This window comes from Scyliorhinus canicula, chromosome 8, assembly GCF_902713615.1.
Source record: "Scyliorhinus canicula chromosome 8, sScyCan1.1, whole genome shotgun sequence".
Classification (NCBI taxonomy): Eukaryota; Metazoa; Chordata; class Chondrichthyes; order Carcharhiniformes; family Scyliorhinidae; genus Scyliorhinus; species Scyliorhinus canicula.
This window is the reverse complement of record NC_052153.1, coordinates 114,087,033-114,107,652: the sequence shown is the minus strand read 5'-3', so window position 1 is coordinate 114,107,652 and position 20,620 is coordinate 114,087,033. Positions and strand designations below refer to the sequence as shown.

The following is a 20,620-nucleotide window of genomic DNA, read 5'->3' as shown; positions in this document are numbered from 1 at the left end:
ACAGTGCCGTTCTAGTAAAGAAATACCTCAGGTTAAAACAAAAAGCTCTTTTAACAATGCCATGAAGGTTCGAAATGTGTAAAACGGATCAAAAGAAGAATAAATTTCTCATTCCAATGTTGAAGCACAACAATATGATTTAGAAGATACATTCTTTGTTGATGCAGTCAACAAGATCGATAATGCTGAAACACAACATTTAAAGCAGATATCATCTGTTCATATAAAGAAAGATTGGAATGTACCATTAAGAGTAAATGGGTCAAAAAAATGTTAAGTTGGATACTGGAGCTCAGGTTAATTTGATCACGGAATCAGACCTCTCTAAAGTACTGTGTCCTCCTCGAATTAAAGCTACTAAATGCCAGTTGAGGACTACAATGGCAAAATTATCAGCACAAGAGGATTGTGTTTTCTAACAGTAAGCAACAATGATATCCACCTGCCAGTGTAATTTGAAATTGTCAATGCCAATAAATTGTCTCTTCTAGGCATTGATACTTGTTTAATGCTGAATCTTGTGGAAAGGATTCACAGCACCAATCCATGTATTGGTTCACTGAAGAGTGACACAACCGATAACCAGATGAAATTGCACATGGGTGCCACATCGGATACAAGTGAAGAATCAAACGATGAGCCAAGCTATGAAGATCTATCCACTTTATTTGCAACTAGTGACGATGTGATCACAACTAGCATACAAGCTGTGCAGGACGACAGCGAGACTGACAGTTCTCAGCTGGACTGTGCAGAGGCCGTTAATGAGAGTGCAACAGTGACCAAATCAGTTGAGAGCACATCATTGTGAACAGCCAACATGAAAATGAAGACATCTTGGAGAAGCTGACTCCAGATGAGAAGCACAAAGCTCAAAGACACATCAGATAATCCAAAGGGAAATAATATTTAAAAACGCAAAGGTCAATCAGATAAGCCAAATGGAACTGATCTTGAGAACATAAAGAGTAACTGCAGAACAACATAACTTGGCAAAAGGTACGACTTTGAAACCAAAGAACAAACCAACGCACTGCAATTCAATGACCATAAAGTGTTGGGACTTGCAGTCACACTTGAAAAACTATGCAGCATGGAAAGCAATCCAGATAGCAACCAAACAAGGGACTGCAGGGCATTGTTTGAAGAAAATATACCATTTGTGATAGCACAGACAGATGTGTGTGTAGGTCATACCAAGTTCACGAATGATGGTGCTAATGCCAGGAAGAAAAAGAGCAGAAAAAAGCATCATTCCGACAAATTAGCAGAGTAGGTACTTGCTCAAAGACCAGAGATCGGGTAAAGGAGACCATCAACATCACAACGCAAGAAAAATAACACATTTTTTCAGATGTCTGATACTCAACGTCCTGACACAAATACCTATCAGAAGTCAGAAAATTCTGACTCACTGGCAGTTGCATTGAGATGATCAACGAGATCAAGAAAGAAACCTGATCGTCTCAATTTATCAACTGTAAAACACTGATTTAACTCGTGTAACATTCAATGATGTTAATTACTGTACAATTCCCATGTATATTTGAACGCAACTTCAAATTTTTCAAAGGAAGGGGGATGTCAAAATATGTGGCAATACAAAGTACATAAAGGGTTAATGCAATGTTACTACTCTAGTCACTAGATGGTGCTATAGAGCAACCATATAAATATCATATGCCGACTTCCGGTAGCAGCCATGTCCAACTAGGTTGCATACACGACAGCTCCTGCCGGGATCAGGAATTTGGGCCTTTAAAAGGGACGGCATCGGCACTTCAAAGGCAAATACTGGTGTGGGAAAGGACGCTGGAGAGGTTCCCCTCACTGCTGTATGGAGGGGACCAGGAGTGGGGCCGTGAAACGCGCGATTGCGGGGAAGAGAGCGGGGCGGGTCCGGGGGGACAAAATGGTGGCCGGCGCAGACCATGAAGCGTGGGCCCAGTGGTCGAGAGAGCAGCAAGAGTTTCTGAGGAGCTGCTTCGCAGAGCTGAAGATGCTGGTCCCTATGCAGGCCTCCATGGAAAAGATGGTGGAGGTTCAGAAGGTACAGGAGAAGGCGATTAAAGAGGTGGGGAGGATGGTATGCGAGATTGAGGACGAGATCCTGGGCCTAGCGGTCAGGGTGGAGGCGCACGAGGCCCTACACAAGAGATGTCAGGAGAGACTGGATGACCTCGAATATAGGTCTCGGAGTCCCAACCTGCGGATCCTGGGCCTTCCTGAAGGTGTGGAGGGGGCGGACGCGAGCACGTGTGTGACTACAATGCTGGGGACGCTGATGGGCGTGGGGGCCTTCCCGCGGCCCCTGGAACTGGACGGGGCACATAGAGTCTTTGCGAGGAAACCTAGGGACCATGAACCACTGACGGTGTTGGTGATAAGGTTCCACCGCTTTACAGACAGGGAGAGTGTCCTGCGTTGGGCAAAGAAGGAGCGGAGCAGTAAGTGGGAGAACGGCGAGATTCGCATATACCAGGACTTGGGAGCTGAACTGGCGAGGAGGCGTGCGGGTTTCAACCGGGCTAAGGCAGTCCTCCACAGCAAAGGGGTGAAATTTGGGCTCCTGCATTCGGCGAGACTTTGGGTAACGTACAAGGACAGCACCACTATTTTGATACGCCGGATTAGGCGTGGACATTCATTAAGCACGAAAAGTTGGACTTGAGCTAAGGGGCAGCTGCACGTGGGTGAAATGCGCTGGCGGAGTTGTGTAACCGGGTGTTGGCCTGGTGTACGTTTGTTATGAGAATTTAAGTTTGTTTGAACAAAGAACAAAGAAAATTACAGCACAGAAACAGGCCCTTCGGCCCTCCCAGCCTGCGCCGATCCAGATCCTTTATCTAAACCTGTCACTTTTTTCCAAGGATCTACTTCCCTCTGTTCCCCGCCCGTTCATATATCTGTCTAGATGCATCTTAAATGATGCTATCGTGCCCGCCTCTACCACCTCCGCTGGCAAAGCGTTCCTGGCACCCACAACCCTCTGCGTAAAAAACATTCCAGGCACATCTCCTTTAAACTTTCCCCCTCTCGCCTTGAAATCGTGACCCCTTGTAATTGACACCCCCACTCTTGGAAAAAGCTTGTTGCTATCCACCCTGTCCATACCTCTCATAATTTTGTAGACCTCAATCAGGTCCCCCCTCAACCTCCGTCTTTCCAACGAAAGCAATCCTAATCTACTCAACCTTTCTTCATAGCTAGCGCTTTTCTTTTCCTGTTTTTTTGTTTCAGTGGGGCGGGGTAACGCCCAGGTTGTGTTGTCCGGTGCGCGGAAAGGATCCGGATGGCACTTGCCCTCTTACCCTGCCCGGGGGGGGGGGGGGGGGGGGGGGGGGGGCCTGAAGGAGGAGACAATAATAAGGCTGGAGATAGAGGCGGGAGCAGCCGGGGTCAGCTGACTTACGGAAGCGCAATGGGGGGAGAATCACTGCTAAGTGGGTGCTTGGCATGGGGTGCTCCTTTGCTGACTGAAGGGGTGCCAACTGTTGGGGACAGATGGAGATTCGGGTTGGGGGACCTCCGGCTGGAGCGAGCAGGGGGGGGGGACATAGCTGGCCAAAAAAGGGAGATGGCTAGTCGGCAGGGGGTGGGGGGGGGTGGTCAACCCCCCCCTCCAGGCTGATCACATGGAATGTGAGGAGCCTGAATGGGCCGGTCAAGAGGTCCCGTGTGTTCTCGCACTTAAAGGGATTAAAGGCGGACGTGGCCATGCTACATGAGACACACTTAAAACTCGTTGACCACATGAGGTTAAGGAGGGGATGGGTGGGCCAGGTGTTCCACTCGGGGCTAGACTCAAAGATCAGAGAGGTGGCAATTCTGGTTAGTAAATGGGTGACGTATGAGGCAGGGAGCATCGTGGCGGACAAGGGGGGGGGCAGGTACATAATGGCGAGTGGCAGGTTACAGGGGGCACGGGTGGTGTTGGTGAACGTATATGCCCCGAACTGGGATGATGTGGAATTCATGAGGCGCATGTTGGGGAGTCCTGGACTTGGAGTCAAGTAACTTTAATACGGTCTTGGATCCGGCGCTGGACCGGTCTAAGTCCAGGTCGGGAAAGAGACCGGCTGCGGCCAGGGCCCTGGGGAGTTCATGGATCAGATGGGGGTCGTGGACCCGTGGAGATTCGTGCGGCCTAGGGCGAAGGAGTTCTCCTTTTTCTCTCACGTCCACAAAGTCTACTCGCGGATTGGCTTTTTTGTATTGAGCAGGGCGTTAATCCCGAGGGTGGAGGGGGTTGAGTATTCGGCCATTGCGGTCTCGGACCATGCCCCGCACTGGGTGGACCTGCGACTGGGGGCGGAACAGGGGCAGCGCCCTCTCTGGAGATTGGATGTGGGGCTGCTGGCGGTGAAGAGGTGTGTGGGCGGATAAGGAGGAGCATTCAGAACTATGTGATAATGAATGACACAGGAGAGGTAACAGCAGCAGCGGTTTGGGAGGCTATGAAGGCGGTCATCAGAGGGGAGTTAATCTCTATTAGGTTCCACAGAGAGAAGAGGCAGAGGGCGGAGAGGGAGAAGCTGGTGGGAGGCTCAGGGTAGACATGAAGTACCCGGAGGCCCCCGAGGGGGGGCTGCTAAAGGAGCGCCTGAGATTACAGGCAGAGTTCGATTTGCTGACCACGGGGAAGGCGGAGCGCAGTTGAGGAAAGTGAAAGGGGCAGTCAACGAGTATGGGGAGAAAGCAAGTAGGATGCTGGCGCACCAACTTCGCAGGAGGCGGACAGGGAGATCGGGGAGCGAGGGATAAGGAGAGTAATACGGTGTTGAGCCCAGAGAGGATCAATTAAATTTTCAAGGAGTTTTATGGGAAGCTGTACGAGTCAGAACCCCCGAAGGGGAGTGAAGGGATGAAGCATTTTATGGATCGATTGAGGTTCCCAAGGGTGGACGAGGATCGGGTGGAGGGACTGGGGGCCCCGAATGAGTTGGAGGAGATAGTTAAGGGACTGGCAAGTATGCAGTCGGGCAAGGCCCCGGGTCTGGACGGCTTTCCTGTAGAATTTTATAAGAAGTTATCAGAGCTGAGAACCTTTAACGAGGCAAAGGAGAGAGGAACTCTTCCCCCCAACGATGTCGCAGGCATTGATCTCACTCATTTTGAAGTGGGAGAAGGATCCACTCCATTGTGGGTCTTACAGGCCGATATCGCTCCTGAATGTAGATGCCAAATTGTTGGCAAAAGTTCTGGCTACCAGAATAGAGGACTGCGTCCCGGGAGTGATCGAGGAGGACCAGACAGGTTTCGTTAAGGGCAGGCAACTGAATACAAACGTGAGGAGGCTCCTGAATATTATTATGATGCCCTCGGAGGGAGGGGATGCAGAAGTAGTGGCTGCAATGGATGCAGAGAAGGCCTTTGACAGGGTGGAGTGGGAGTACCTGTGGGAAGTGTTAGGTAGGTTTGGATTTGGGGAGGGATTCATAGGGTGGGTCAAGCTACTATATCAGGCCCCCGTAGCGAGTGTGTCCATGAACCGGCTGAGGTCGGAGTACTTTGGCTGGTCCGGGGGGTGGGGGGTGGAGAAGAGGAGGAGCACCGGGTTTCCCTCTACATGGATGACCTGCTATTGTATATTCCGGACCCGCTAGAGGGGATGGGGGAGGTCATGCGGATCCTGGGGGACTTTGGAAGCTTCTCGGGGTACAAGTTGAAAATGGGGAAAAGTGAGCCGTTTGTAATCCATGCTAGGGGTCAGGAGGAGAGACTAGGGGAGCTCCCGCTCAAGATGGTGGAGAGGAGCTTTCGTTATTTAGGTATACAGGTGGCCTGGAACTGGGATGTCCTACACAGGCTCAACTTACCTCGGCTTAAAAAAAAAGAAAAAAGAAAAAAAACTTATCTCGGCTTGTAGAGATGGAGGGAGACATTAAAAGGTGGGACATGCTCCCGCTTTCACTGGCAGGAAGAGTTCAGACTGTGAAGGTGATGGTTCTTCCCAGATTCCTGTTCGTTTTTCAGTGCCTCCCCATTTTCATCCCCAAATCCTTCTTCAAGTGGGTGAACAGGATTATCACGGGATTTGTGTGGGCAAACAAGACCCGTGGGTCAAAAGACTGCTTTTGGAGCGTTGCCGGGGGGGGGGGGGGGGGGGGGGTTGGCACTGCTGAACTTCTGTCGCTACTATTGGGTGGCTAATGTGGCCATGATTAGGAAATGGGTAATGGAGGAGGGGTCGGCGTGGGGGCAGCTAGAGGTGGCGTAATGCAAAGGCACCAGCCTAGCGGCACTAGTAACAGCACTGCTGCCGTTCTCGCCGGCGCGATACACCACAAGCCCAGTGGTGTCGGCAGCACTGGGGGTCTGGGGTCAGTGGAGGAGGCACAGGAAGGAGGAGGGGGCTTCAGTTTGGACCCCGATACGGAACAACCATAGATTTGCTCTGGGCAAGATAGACGGGGGGTTCCCAAGGCTGGTATAGGGCAGGCATTAGAAGGATGGGAGACCTGTTTATAGATGGGACTTTCCCTAGCTTGAAGGCGCTGGAGAAGTTCGGCCTCCCCCGTGAAATGCTTTCAGATACCTCCAGGTCCGGGACTTTCTTAAAAAACAGGTGGAGACATTTCCGCGGCCACCCCCTCGTAGGATACGGGACAGGGTAGTGTCTGGCATCTGGGTAGGAGAGGGGAAGGTGTCAGACATATACCAGGAGCTGCAGGAGGCGGAGGAAGCCTCAGTGGAGGAGTTGAAGGGCAAGTGGGAGGAGGAGCTAGGTGTGGTGCTGGATGAGGGCCTGTGGGCTGATGCCCTGGGAAGGGTGAATTCGTCCGCATCATGTGCCAGGCTCAGTTTAATTCAGTTTAATGTGGTGCACCGGGCTCACATGACGACGGCGAGAATGAGCAAGTTATTTCGGGTGGAGGACAGGTGCGCGAGATGTGCAGGTAGTCCGAGGGACCATGTCCATATGTTTTGGACATGCCCGGCGCTTAGAGAATTCTGGTAGGGCTTTGCGAGGGCAATGTCCAGGATTTTGGACTCGCGGGTGAAGCAGAGTCCAACAATAGCGATCTTTGGAGTGTCGGAGGATCCGGGAGTGCAGGAAGCGAAAGAGGCCGAAGTGTTGGCCTTTGCCTCCCTGTTAGCCCGGAGACGGATCTTGTTAATGTGGAGGGACTCGAAAGCCCCAAACGTGGAGACCAGGGTTAGTGATATGGCTGGGTTCCTCAGCCTGGAGCAAATAAAGTTTGCCTTGAGGGGGTCCTTGCTGGGGTTCTCCAGGCGGTGGCAACCTTTCCTTGACTTTCTAGGGGAGCGGTAAAATGTCAGCAGCAGCGGGGGGGAGGGGTTGGGGAGTTCAGGTGGGGGGAATTGTCTACTTAATGTATATTTGAGTTTTATATAATGATAACAGCCACCTAGTTTTGGTAACTATTTTTCGTTTATTTTTCTGTCATGTAGAAATTCCGGTTGAAAAAAAGCGTTAATAAAAACAATTAAAAAAAGTATTACATGCCTCCTTGACTCCTGGGAGATAGATAGAGATGCACGGAGAGAAATGGAGGGAGTGGAAGAGAGCAAGACAGAGTAGTTGTGATAGTTGGACTGATAGTATAGTTAATAGTGTAGATGTATAGTGTAATCTTTATTTAACTAATTCTTTAGTTAAATGTTTGAATCTAATTCAGCGCCGTGTAATAAATTAGCTTTGTTATTAAACTCAGCTTGCTGTTCTTTTTTTTTAATAAACATTTTATTGAGGTATTTTTGGTATAGTGACAACAAAAGAAACAATATACATGAAACCACATAGTGCAAAAGCCATTTACCTCTCGTACAGATCCCACCCTTATCTAAACTACTCCTCCCGCCCCCCCCCCCCCCCCCCCCCCCCCCCCCCCCGTCTGCTGACGATTCATTCCCCCGCAAAGAAATCGACAAACGGTTGCCACCTCCGGGTGAACCCTTACAGTGACCCTCTCAAGGCAAACTTGATTTTCTCCAAACAGAAAGCTAGCCATGTCCGATAGCCAGGTCTCTGACTTCGGAGGCTTTGAGTCCCTCCATGCTAATTATATCCGTCTCCGGGCTACCAGGGAAGCAAAGGCCAGAACGTCTGCCTCTTTCTCCGACTGGATTCCCGGTCTTCTGACACCCTGAAAATAGCCACCCTGGACTCAGCGCCACCCTTATTTTTAACACCGTGGACATGACGTCCGCAAACCCCTGCCAAAATCCCCTGAGCTTTGGACATGTCTAAAACATGTGGACATGGTTTGCCGGTCTTCCCACACATTTTGCACACCTGTCCTCCACCCCAAAGAATCTGCTCATCCGGGCCACTGTCATGTGAGCCCGGTGAACAACCTTAAATTGTATCAGGCTGAGCCTGGCACATGTTGTAGACGCGTTGACTCTACTCAACACGTCTGCCCAAGCTTGCTGTTCTTTGTTAGCACTACAACCTTCACATCCTGAAAGAACTAAAACAAAGAACACAACAGTTAGCACTGCTGCCTCACAGCGCCACGACTTCGGATCAATTCCAGCATTGGGTGACTGTCTGAGTGGAGTTTGCACTTTTTCCCAGTGTCTGCGTGGGTTTCCTCCCGAAGGGCAGCACGGTAGCACAGTGATTAGCACTGTGGCTTCACAGCTCCAGGGTCCCAGGTTCGATTCCCCGCTGGGTCACTGTCTGTGTGGAGTCTGCATTCTCCCCGTGCTGCGTGGGTTTCCTCCGGGTGCTCCGGTTTCCTCCCAAAGTCCAAAGACGTGCAGGTTAGGTGGGTTGAACATGCTAAATTGTCCTTAAGTGTCCAAAAAGTTTATTGGGTTACGGGGATAGGGTGGAAGCGAGGGCTTAAAGTGGTGCAGACTCGATGGGGCGAATGGCCTCCTGCACTGTATGTTCTATGTGCAGGTCACGTGGATTGGCCATGCTAAAATTGCCCCTTCAGGGATATGCAGGTTAGGTGGGATTTGGGCAGGGGGGTGAGCCCAGGTAGGGTACTCTTTCAGAGGTTCGGTGCAGACCTGATGGGCCGAATGGTCTCCCTCTGCACTGTAGGGATTCTAAGCCGTGCTTGCATTTTATTTTTTAAATTTAAAGTGCCCAATTCTTTTTTTTTCCAATTAAGGGGCAATTTTTGCGTGGCCAATTCACCTACCCTGCACACAGTCACGGGAAGAATGTGCAAACTTCACATGGCCAGGATCGAACCCAGGTATATTTGGACTTTCAGAAAACGTTTGACAAAGTCCTGCATAAGAGATTATTGTGCAAGGTTAAAGCGCATGAGATTGGGGAAGTGTATTGAGATGGATAGAAAACTGGCTGTCAAAAGGAAACAATGAGTTGGAATTAACGGGTCAGTTTCAAATTGGCAGGCAATAACTAGTGGGGTGCCACAGGGATTGGTGCTGAGATCCTGCTACATATATTAATAATTTGGACGAGGGAACAAAATGTAACATCTCAAAGTTTGCAGATGATACCAAGTTGGGTGGGAGGGTGAACTGTGACGAGGATGCAGAGTTCCTTCAGCATGATCTGGATAGGTTGGGTGAGTAGGCAAATCAATGGCAGTTGCAGTATAACTTGTACAAATGTGAGCAAAAACAAGGCGGCAGATTACTACCTGAATGGCTGTAAATTGGGAGAGGGGAGTGTGTAGCGAGAGCTGGGTGTCCTTGCGCACCAGTCGCTGAAGGGAAGCATGGAGGTGCAACAGGTGGTAAAGAAGGCAAACGATATGTTGACTTTCACGGCAAGAGGTTTCGAGTACAGGAGCAAGGATGTGTTGTTGCAATTATACAGGTCCTTGGTGAGGCCACACCTACAATATTGTTTGCAGTTTTGGTCTCCTTTTCTGAGGAAGGATATTCTTGCTCTTGAGGAAGTGCAGCAAAGATTTACCAGGTTGATTCCGGGGACGGCAGGACTGTCGTACGAGGAGAAACAAACTGGGTTTGGATTGTTTTTGCTGGACATTGAATACATTCAAGAGGCAGCTAGATATGGCACTTGAGGCAAGTGGGATCAAGGGTTATGGGGAGAAAGCAGGATTAGGCTATTGAGTTGGATGATCAGCCATGATCATGATGAATGGCGGAGTAGGCTCGAAGAGCCGAATGGCTTCCTCATGCTCCTATCTTCTATGTTTCTATTTCCTCGGAGGCGTGAGGCAGCAGTGCTAACCACTGTGCCAACGTGCCGCCCTTAAACCGTGCTTACAAAACCAAAACAAAGCATCTCACTGTTAGATGTGATTCAGCAATTGGGACTTGGCACATGTTAAAATATAGGCAACTTGTATTTGGATAAGCTTAAGTTTGTGGAGAGTGTCTCAAGGAGAAAAAAAGGTGCATTTGAGGTTTCAGCGGCATTTTATCTTGGTCCAGGGAAGAGTCAGATAACCTTTGGGCAATTTTAGCGATGGTATGGGCACCTGGATTGGAAGACTAATACAACAATGTTGTAAATAGTCAAAACTCAACCCTAGAGTTGTCAAGGAGATGGAGATGGCTAGGGAGCAGAGTTCACGGCAGGGACTGAAAACAATGGGCGCGATTCTCCGCCCCCCCCCACGCCGGTTGGGAGAATAGCGGGAGGGCCTCCCGACATTTTTCACGCCCTCCCGCTATTCTCTCCCCTCCCCTCGTCCGACCCACGTCACGAATCGGCGCTCGCCGTTTTTTACGGCGAGCGCCAAATCTCCGCGGCCGATGCGCCGAGCGGCCGGGCCTTTACGCCCGTTTTTTCATGCCAGCAAACACACCTGCTCGCTACCGTCGTAAAAACGGGCGCTGGATGTCTGTTTGGGGCATCCAGAGGCCCGTTTGGGGCAGGAGCACCACCGTTGTGCTCGGAAGGGGACAGGCCCGCGATCGGTGCCCACCGATCGTCGGTCCTGCGTCCAAAAGGGACGCACTATTTCCCCTCCGCCGCCCGACAAGATTAAGCCGCCACATCTTGTCGGGCGGCAGTGGAGAAATGCGGAACCGCGCATGCGCGGGTTCCGTCAATGGCGTGATGACGTCACCCGCGCATGCGTGGGTTGGAGCCAGCCGCGCGTCATCTTGGCGCGCGGCCTTAACGACGGTCGTTAAGGCCGCGACGCCGTGATTCCCGGTTGGGGGGTGGGGGGGGGAAATCAGGTCCCGGGAACGGGCGTGAAGGCTGCCGTGAAACACGGCCAGTTTCACAGCAGCCTTTACGACTCTCTGCATTTGCGGAGAATCTCGCCCAGAAACTTTGGCCTTCACTGTACTTATCTGGATGAAATTTCTCCTCATCCAGAACTGGATGTCAGACTAGTGGAGGGGTCAAGAATATTGATGGTGAGGTAGAGCTGGGTGTCAGTCTACTGTTGGAAGGTGATGTGTTTTCAGCTAATGTTGAGGAGACCAACATGCTGATTACCAAGAAGAGGTTCTGGTCACCTCATTTTAGGAAGGATGTGGAAGCTTTGGAAAAGGTGCAGAGGAGATTTACCAGGATGTTGCCTGGAATGGAGAGTAGGTCATACGAGGAAAGATTGAGGGTGCTGGGCCTTTTCTCATTGGAACGGAGAAGGATGAGGGGTGACTTGATAGAGGTTTATAAGATGATCAGGGGAATAGATAGAGTAGATAGTCAGAGACTTTTTCCCCGGGTGGAACACACCATTACAAGGGGACATAAATTTAAGATAAATGGTGGAAGATATAGAGGGGATGTCAGAGGTAGGTTCTTTACCCAGAGAGTAGTGGGGGCATGGAATGCACTGCCTGTGGTAGTAGTTGAGTCGGAAAATTTATGGACCTTCAAACGGCTATTGGATAGGTACTTGGATTAGGGTAGAATAAGGGAGTGTAGGTTAACTTCTTAAGGGCAGCACGGTAGCATTGTGGATAGCACAATTGCTTCACAGCTCCAGGGTCCCAAGTTCGATTTCGACTTGGGTCACTGTCTGTGTGGAGTCTGCACATCCTCCCCGTGACTGCGTGGGTTTCCTCCGGGTACTCCGGTTTCCTCCCACAGTCCAAAGATGTGCAGGTTGGGTGGATTGGCCATGACAAATTGTCCAAAATTCTATGATTAACCTAGGACAAAAGTTCGGCGCAACATCGTGGGCCGAAGGGCCTGTTCTGTGCTGTATTTCTCTATCTATCTAAGAGAGGGTGAAAAGATCCTTTTAAAAATAAATTTAGAGTACCCAATTTTTTTTTTCCAATTAAGGGTCAATTTAATATGGCCAATCGACCTAACCTTTTCCTCAGAGTTGTGGAAATGTGCAGCTTTGCCAAATTGAGTGGTTGAAGAAAATACATGGATACATTTAGGGGAAGAACAGTACAGAAGAATATGTTGATGGGGAAAATTAAGTATGGTGAATGAGATTGTTGTGGAGCATAAACACCAAGTAAGGCCTGGGAAGAAGCTGTTTTTGAATCTATTGCTGCATGTTCTCAATTTTTTGTATCTTCTGCTCGGAAGAGAGAATAACTCAGATAGGAGGGGTCTTTAATTATGCTGCCTGCTTTCCCAAGGCAGAGGGAGGTGTAGACAGAGTCAATGGATGGGAGGCGGGCTTGCGTGTTGGACCGGACAGTGTTCACAACTCTCTGTAGTTTCTAATGGTCTTGGGCCAAGCAGTTTCAATACCAAACTATGATGTTGCCAAATAGGATGCTTTCTATGATAAATCTATAAAGATTGGTAAGAGTCGTTGTGGACATGCCAAATTTCCTTAGTTTCCGGAGGAAGTAAAGGAGCTGCTGTGCTTTCTTGGCCATAGCGTCAACATGGATGGACCAGGAGATTGTTGCTGATGTTTACACCGAGGAACTTGAAGCTGTCGACCATCTCCACCTCGGCACCATTGATGCGGACAGGGGTGTGTACGATACTTCTCTTCCTGGTCAATGACCAGCTCCTTAGTTTTGCTAACACTGACGGAGAGATTGTTGTTGTTACACACCACTAAGCTCCCTATCTCTCTCCTCTATTCTGATTCTGAATTTTACAAGATGGTGCAGTTAATGTTTGTACTGGAAAAAGTGCCAACTTTCAACACTTAGGAGCCGTTTACATGTAGCGAAGTCGGTCTTCTGTGGAATTGAAATTATTTAAATAGTAGATGGCTGCCTTCACTTGGGACCTCAAACTCTCTGATGTATCACAACACCAGGTTAAAGTCCAACAGGTTTGTTTCGAATCACTAGCTTTCAGAGCGCAGCTCCTTCCTCAGGTGAATGAAGAGGTGGGTTCCAGAAACACAAATAGACAAAGTCAGTGAGGGAAGACGATACTTTGAATGAGTCTTTGCAAGTAATTAAGTCTTTGCTGAGCCAAGTTCTACACACAGGAGTACGGCCTCAACTGGGACCTTGGATTCATGTTGCATTACAGTCACCCCACACCATCTGGCCTGGGCTTGCGAAATCCTACCAACTGTCCTGGCTTGAGACAATTCACACCTCTTTAACCTGTGATTTTCCCTCTCCAGTCACTCTGTCTAGATCTGTAAAGACTTAATTACCTCTTCATTCACCTGAGGAAGGAACCCCGCTCCGAAAGCTAGTGATTCGAAACAAACCTGTTGGACTTTAACCTGGTGCCATAAGATTTCTTACTGTGCCCACCCCAGTCCAACGCCGGCATCTATGATGTGTGAATAAGTCGGCTGGGGGTTAAAGGTCTGCAGTTTAATTCCCAGTTACTGTCATTAATAGAAACAGTACAAGGTCATTGCAGAAAATTTAAAAACAAATCACTGACCTGATCACAAATGGAGTGACCCAAACTATCCCATTGTGGTGAGCCACGTATGGCTGTTGTATATATTATTGTATTTACTCACTGTTACTGTTGTTCTGTTAATGTTGTTGTTGGCTCTGCCTGTGGCTCCGCCCCTTTGAAAAGGTATATAACCCATCGATCCGGGACAGCCTCTCAGTGCGGGAGCAGCTACTGATGGGCACATTCTAGCAGATTAAAACCACAGTTCTTGTTAACTACCGTTTCGACTGGATTGATTGGTATCAATTTAATCAGCTAGAATTTTTTTTAACTGGAAGCAGTATTAAAACGAGAACGCCTCGATCTTGACCCGCAGGCACCGGAGGCAGGGCAATATTTGAGCATTGGCTCAATTGCTTTGAGGCCTACCTCAGCTCCTTCGCTGCCGAGATCTCCCCGGAAATTAAACAGCGTCTCCTCAATGCCCGGGTAAGCCACAGTGGCAGTGGAGCTGCTCAAACGACAGTTTGTGAGGCCGGTGAACGAGGTACTCGCTCAATACCTCCTGACCCCACAGCGTCAGCGCCAGGATGAGTCACTGGCTGAATACCTACGTGAACTGAGAGTACTTGTCCGCAGTTGTAACTGCAAGACTGTCACAGCTGCGAGCACGCGGAGCTGATGGTCTCGGACACCTATGCGGTTGGTGTCCGGTCCAGCTACATCCGACAGCGGCTTCTAGAAAAGGGGGCCCTCGACCTCGAGGAGACTGTGAAGCTGGCTACCTCGCTGGAAGTGGCCTTCCAGAGCTTGGATGCCTTCCCATCCAACCACGCGACATCCTCGGGGACGTCGGAGGCGCAGCCGTCACCCGACCCAGGCGTGCCTCATTCCTGCGCCACGCGGCAGCCGTCCAGCTCCGGAGGACCATGCTGTTACTTCTGCAGTCAGGGCCAGCACCCCAGGCAGCATTGCCCAGCTCGCAACTCCACGTGTAACAAGTGTGGCAAGAAGGGGCACTAGGCTAACGTATGCTCAGCTAAGCCTAAAAATCAAAATCAAAAACCAAAAGCCTGTCAAGCCCAGTCTGAGCCTCACAGACCCCGCAGCATGGAAAGCCCTTGCCGTGTGCAATCGATGGGGGCAGCCATCTTGTCTGACATCATCAATGTTGAACGCCGTGTGCAATCCATACGGGCAGGCATTTTGTCTGACTTCGTCGACGCTGCCATTTTGCGACCAGAACGACATCGCCATCAACTCAGCTCCATTCAACTTGACCAGTCCCGGCCTTGCCATCTTCAAAGCTCGATGATGGCCATCAGCCTCAACGGGCAGGAGATGTCCTGCCTCTTCGACTCCGGGAGCACGGATAGCTTTTTCCATCCGGACATTGTAAGGCGTTGTTCCCTCCAGGTCCTCCCCGTCTCACAAGTCATATCCCAAGCTTCCGGATCACACTCCGTGCAGATCTTGGGGTACTGCACTGCCAACCTGGCAATACAGGGTGTCGAATACGCCAATTTCAAACTCTACGTCCTCCCCTATCTCTGCGCCCCTCTCCTACTGGGTTTAGACTTTCAGTGCAACCTCCGTAGTCTAACCCTGAAGTTCGGGGGACCCCTGCCCCCTCTCACCGTCTGTAGCCTCGTGACCCTGAAGGTCGCCCCTCCCTGGCTCTTCGCGAACCTCACCCCAGACTGTAAGCCCTTCGCCACCCGGAGCAGACAGCACAGTGCTCATGGCAAGGCGTTCATCAGGTCAGAGGTCCAGCGACTCCTGAGGGAAGGGATCATTGAAGCCAGTAATAGCCCCGGAGAGCACAAGTGGTGGTCGTCAGGATCGGGAAGAAGAACCGGATGGTAGTCGGCGACAGTCAGACGATCAACCGGTACACACAGCTCGATGTGTACCTCCTCCTGCGCTTTTCCGACATGGTCAATTAGATTGCGCAGTATCGAGTCTTCTCTACGGTAGACTTGAAGTCCGCGTACCACCAGCTCCCTATCTGGCGGGAGGTCCGCCAATACACTGCCTTTGAGGCAGATGGCCGTCTCTTCCATTTCCTCAGGGTCCCCTTCGACGTCACCAACGGGGTTTCGGTCTTCCAACGAGATGGACCGAATGGTCGACCAGTACGGGCTGCGGGCCACGTTCCCGTACTTGGACAATGTTACCATCTGCGACCATGACCTGCAGGACCACGACGCCAACCTTCAAAAATTCCTCCGCACCGCCCGACTCCTTAACTTGACATATAAGGAGAAATGCGTTTTCCACAAAACCCGGCTAGCCATCCGCGGCTATGTCGTGGAAAACGGAGTCCTAGGGCCTGACCCCGAACGCATGCGCCCCCTCCTGCAACTCTCCTTCCCCTGCTGCCCCAAGGCCCTGAAAAAGTGCTTGGGGTTCTTCTCCGACTATGCCCAGTGGGTCCCCAACTACGCGGACAAAGCCCGCCCACTCATTAAGTCCACCACTTTTCCCCTGACGGCTGAGGCCCGCCTGGTCTTCAACCGCATCAGATTCAAAATTGCCAAGGCCACGATGCACGACATGGCCAAATCCATCCCGTTCCAGGTGGAAAGCGATGCGTCTGACTTTGCCCTGGCAGTCATTCTTAACCAGACAGGGAGGCCTGTCGCCTTTTTTCCCCGTACCCTCCATACCTCCGAAATTCGACACTACTCTGTTGAAAAGGAGGCGCAAGCCATTGTAGAAGCTGTGCGGCACTGGAGGCATTACCTGGCCGGCAGGAGATTCACTCGCCTCACAGGCCAACGGTCGGTTGCCTTCATGATCAACAAATCCAGCGGGGTAAAATTAAGAACGATAAGATTTTGTGATGGAAGATCGAGCTCTCCACCTATAACTACGACATCTTGTATAGTCCTGAGAAGCTCAATGAGCCTCCAGATGCCCTGTCCTGTAGCACCTGCGCCAATGCGTAGGCTGACCGGTTACGGGCTATCCACAACAAGCTCTGTCACCCAGGGGTCACCCGGCTTCTCCACTTTGTCAAGGCCCACAACCAGCCCTACTCCACAGAGGAGGTCAAGGCCATGACCAGGGACTGCCAAGTCTGTGCGGAGTGCAAGCCGCACTTCTATCGGTCAGACAAGGCCCACCTGGTGAAGGCCTCCTGCCCTTTTGAATGCCTCAGTATGGAATTCAAAGGGCCACTCCCCTCCACTGATTATAACGTGTACTTTCTCAACGTTGTTGATGAGTACTCACGTTTTCCTTTCGCCATCCCATGCCCTGACATGACCTCTGCCACAGTCATCAAGGCCCTGAGCAGCATCTTCACCCTGTTCAGTTTCCCCACTTATATTCACAGCAATCGGGGATCCTCATTCATGAGCGATGAGCTGCATCAGTACCTGCTCAGTAAGGGCATCGCCTCGAGCAGGACTACCAGCTACAACCCCAGGGGAAACGGGCAGGTGGAGAGGGAGAATGCTACGGTCTGGAAGGTTGTCCTTCTGGCCCTACGGTCTAGAGGTCTCCCAGTCGCCAGCTGGCAGGCGGTCCACCCTGACGAGCTCCACTCCATCCGGTCACTGTTGTGTACTGCCACTAACAAGACCCGCCACGACAATCTATTTGTCTTTCCTAGGGCGTCGATCTCCGGGGTCTCGCTTCCTACCTGCCTCACGACTCCTGGGCCGGTACTCCTCCGGAAGCACGTGAGGAGCCACAAGGCCGACCCCTTGGTCGAGAGGGTTCACCTCATTCATGCAAACCCTCAGTACGCATACGTGACACACTGCGACGGGCGGCAGGACACAGTCTCCCTCAGGGACCTGGCCCCCACGGGTACCCACCATCACCTCACCGCTTCCTTGTACCTCCCCATCTACCCATCAACTCATCCGGGGTCCATGAGCACCGCCTCTGCCCCTGTCCGGGACCCTGTTGTGAGGACGACGTGCTCCCGGAGTCAAAGTTCTCGACGCCAGCGCCTACACTGCGACGTTCACAGCAGACAATACATCCTCCTGTGAAATGAATGAAAATGAAATTAAAATCACTTATTGTCACAAGTAGGCTTCAAATGAAGTTACAGTGAAAAGCCCCTTGTCGCCATATTCTGCTGCCTGTTCGGGGAGGCTGTTACTGGAATTGAACCGTGCTGCTGGCCTGCCTTGGTCTGCTTTCACCTGCGAATCCACTTGACCCCTGCTGGACTGTTTTTTAAACAGGGGGTGAATGTGGTGAGCCACATATGGCAGTTTTATATATTATTGTATTTACTCACTGTTACTGTTGTTGTGTTGATGTTGGCTCCGCCCCTCTGGGAAGGTATATAACCCATCGATCTGGCAGGAGGAGCTACTGGTGGGCAAATTCTAGCTGATTCAAAGCACAGTACTTGTTAACTACCGTTTTGACTGGAATGATTGGTGTCACCCATCCACTCCACCCCACCCCCACTCTACTTCCACCCCAGCCCACTGGTGCTTGTCATTCTCACTGCTCCCGCCCGCCCGCCCGGTTTGAAATTCAAACCGCACCCGCCAAACTCGGTGCTGCGAACTTTGTTTTGCCGTTGAATTACGCTTCAATGTGATTGGGCTAGGCTCGATCTGACGTCACCGTCTCGCTATGCTGCTGGGAGTTGTAGTTTCTATCCGCTTGGCTGCTGCTGATGGATTATGGGAGTGTTGCCCTTGGGTTTCCGGTTCCGATTTGATTTTAAAAAGCCGGCAGTTTTTTAAAAAACCTTCCCCAATCCTCATTTTGGTGGCTGAGACAGTCTAGTTTGCCTAATGTGGTAGCCACGGCCCGTTGTATTTTGTTCCATGACATATTTGTCACTTAAAGGCCCTGTCATCCCCCCCCCAGTACGAGACCCATCACACTTCTACCTGCCTGCATCTCTGAAGTAGGAGCCATACCAAATGGAGTACAAGCTTCATCCCGCTCAAATACGGACCTACTTTTGTTTTCTTTTCAGGTTTCCAGCCACGTAATTTTTCCTTCGCTATGAAGGAGTGCCTCAATGTGGGAAAGGTGGAGGAGCAGAACATTTTCGGGAATGGGTTTGGGCATAGATGGGCTGACGGCGCAACGATCCAAGGGCGGGGTAAAGGAAGGCGGGCTTGCACAAGGAACCCAGAGTTGGAGGAACACAGGATTTTCGGAATGTTCTCGAGGTGGAGAGGGAGGGGAGGGGGAGGGGAGAGATTTTAAATGTGTGGGTAATAAAACTGCTGTTAAATATTTTTATAGTTTCCTCCTCTTAGCTAATGGCTGCCTCAGTGGCCAAGCCCCCTGAGCTCTGCAGGGTTGCTGTCAATCATGGCGACGTCACAAAGGCCGGGTCGAATGGAGCGGGTGGCTGCATTCTCATTCCCGGAAGCGGTGACGGGCTCTGGGAGTAGCAGCCGCGGTATGTGGACACTATGGAGGGGAAGAAAGTGGACATTCCAATCGGGGTGCTGGACGATCTCTGCAGGTAAACACACAGGAAGCAGCGTGGGAAAACACAAAAGGTCGGATTGTCCAGTGGCTGGGGGGACGGGGTGGGCTGGAAAGAAGGAAGTGGAGGGTCCAGGAGGAGGAAATGCGCTCCGAGCGAAGAACCCGACACAACCAAGGGCCAAAGTTAAAATGGAATTTAATTCAAAGCAAAGGGAGTTTGGGGATCCTTCGATATTTTTCATAAAACCAGGAGAGCGTGTAAATCGAGTTTCATTTTGTTTCGAAACGAAATTGCACGATGCGAAATGTTGTAAAACGAGAGGACATTTTGTGACATTGCTTGATTAAAGTATAAATTCATATTCACAGTATCTATAGTTTGTAGTTTAACATTTTTGAATTTACTTGCAAAGCTTAATCTTTGAAACAAAACGTGCTGGATTAGTAAATAGTTTATTACTTCAAGTTGCAGGGAGGAACTGGGTGGCTATTTTTAATCTGTGGAGATTTATTTTGTAGATTGCTTCGCAATGCAAAATTTAACATGCACTCCACAACATTAAAAAAAAACAATCAGCATCTTGGGCAGTACATACTTTTCCTGCTAAACTTGCACATATGTAGGACCTGACCAGATTTATATGCTATTTATGTCGTCTGTCCAGTTTTGGTGCATGACTTTCAGATGCACAGAGTCAGTATTTTAGGATGTATTTGCAATACCCCACTGAGATAGTCACGACTGAGTTGGGCAGGCCATGTAGCCGGAATGCCTCGCTCAGTAAAGTGAACCTTCTTTGGAGAACTTGGGGTATACTTATGACAGTCAAATGAATTGCTGCAGTGATACTTTGGAACTCTTATGATGTTGATTTCAAGTCCTGGGAGAAGCCGCAGGATCACTGATTTTGAAAGCAAGGGCATATCAAAGGCAGAAAGAAATTAAGTGGTGAGGAAAACCCGAGCCAGCAGCTCGTCAACACTCAAGTCGTCTGTATCCTATCCTATTTGCAGCAGAACCTTCTGGGCACAGATTGGGTTTGGCAGTCACTTGGATATCCACCAGGACCACCAAAGACCTCAGATGGTGACCATGTTCGACCTTCAAGTCAAAGGTCACCAAGAAGAAAGATAACACTGCATGTTTGCATCAAAGTGCTTAGCTCCCCTCAAGAGGCATACTTTCCATGAAACAGCGCCGCAGTGCAAGGCCCCAGCCAGTGTGGGGAGGGGATCCCACACTGAAAGATGACTGGTGCTCGCAACACGACAATCGGAGCCTTCATGGCTCTAGATTTCCTGATAGGCTCAACAAATTTGAATGAGCCCATCATGCAATGCAGAACAACATTGGATTCTAATTGGTGGACTCTCCTTTAGATCAGGAGAACTGTTTGGCAGGTGGTGGAGACGTAGAGCAGTTCAGTCCCATCTCCTAAATTGGTGTGAAGTTGCTGAACTGTCATTGAGTAAAGGTGCAAGGTAGCAGCCAGATTTCTGGCATTCAGTCTGGTA

At 50.4% G+C, this 20,620-nt stretch overlaps 1 protein-coding gene and 1 long non-coding RNA gene across 2 annotated transcripts in view; one reads left to right on the top strand and one right to left on the bottom strand.

Annotated features, from left to right (window-relative positions):
* Nucleotides 1-18,158, bottom strand: part of LOC119970455 — an 80,373-nt gene extending 62,215 nt beyond the window's left edge. The window contains exon 1 of the long non-coding RNA XR_005461619.1: nucleotides 17,940-18,158. This is a non-coding gene — a long non-coding RNA (uncharacterized LOC119970455). The remainder of the gene's footprint in view (nucleotides 1-17,939) is intronic.
* Nucleotides 18,159-18,526: 368 nt separating this feature from the next.
* The window catches only part of dcp2 (decapping mRNA 2), a 42,701-nt gene continuing 40,607 nt past the window's right edge, over nucleotides 18,527-20,620 (top strand). Inside the window, exon 1 of the mRNA XM_038805080.1 lies at nucleotides 18,527-19,139. Within this exon, the coding sequence (XP_038661008.1) occupies nucleotides 19,087-19,139 (53 nt within the window). The 5' untranslated portion in view covers nucleotides 18,527-19,086. The remainder of the gene's footprint in view (nucleotides 19,140-20,620) is intronic.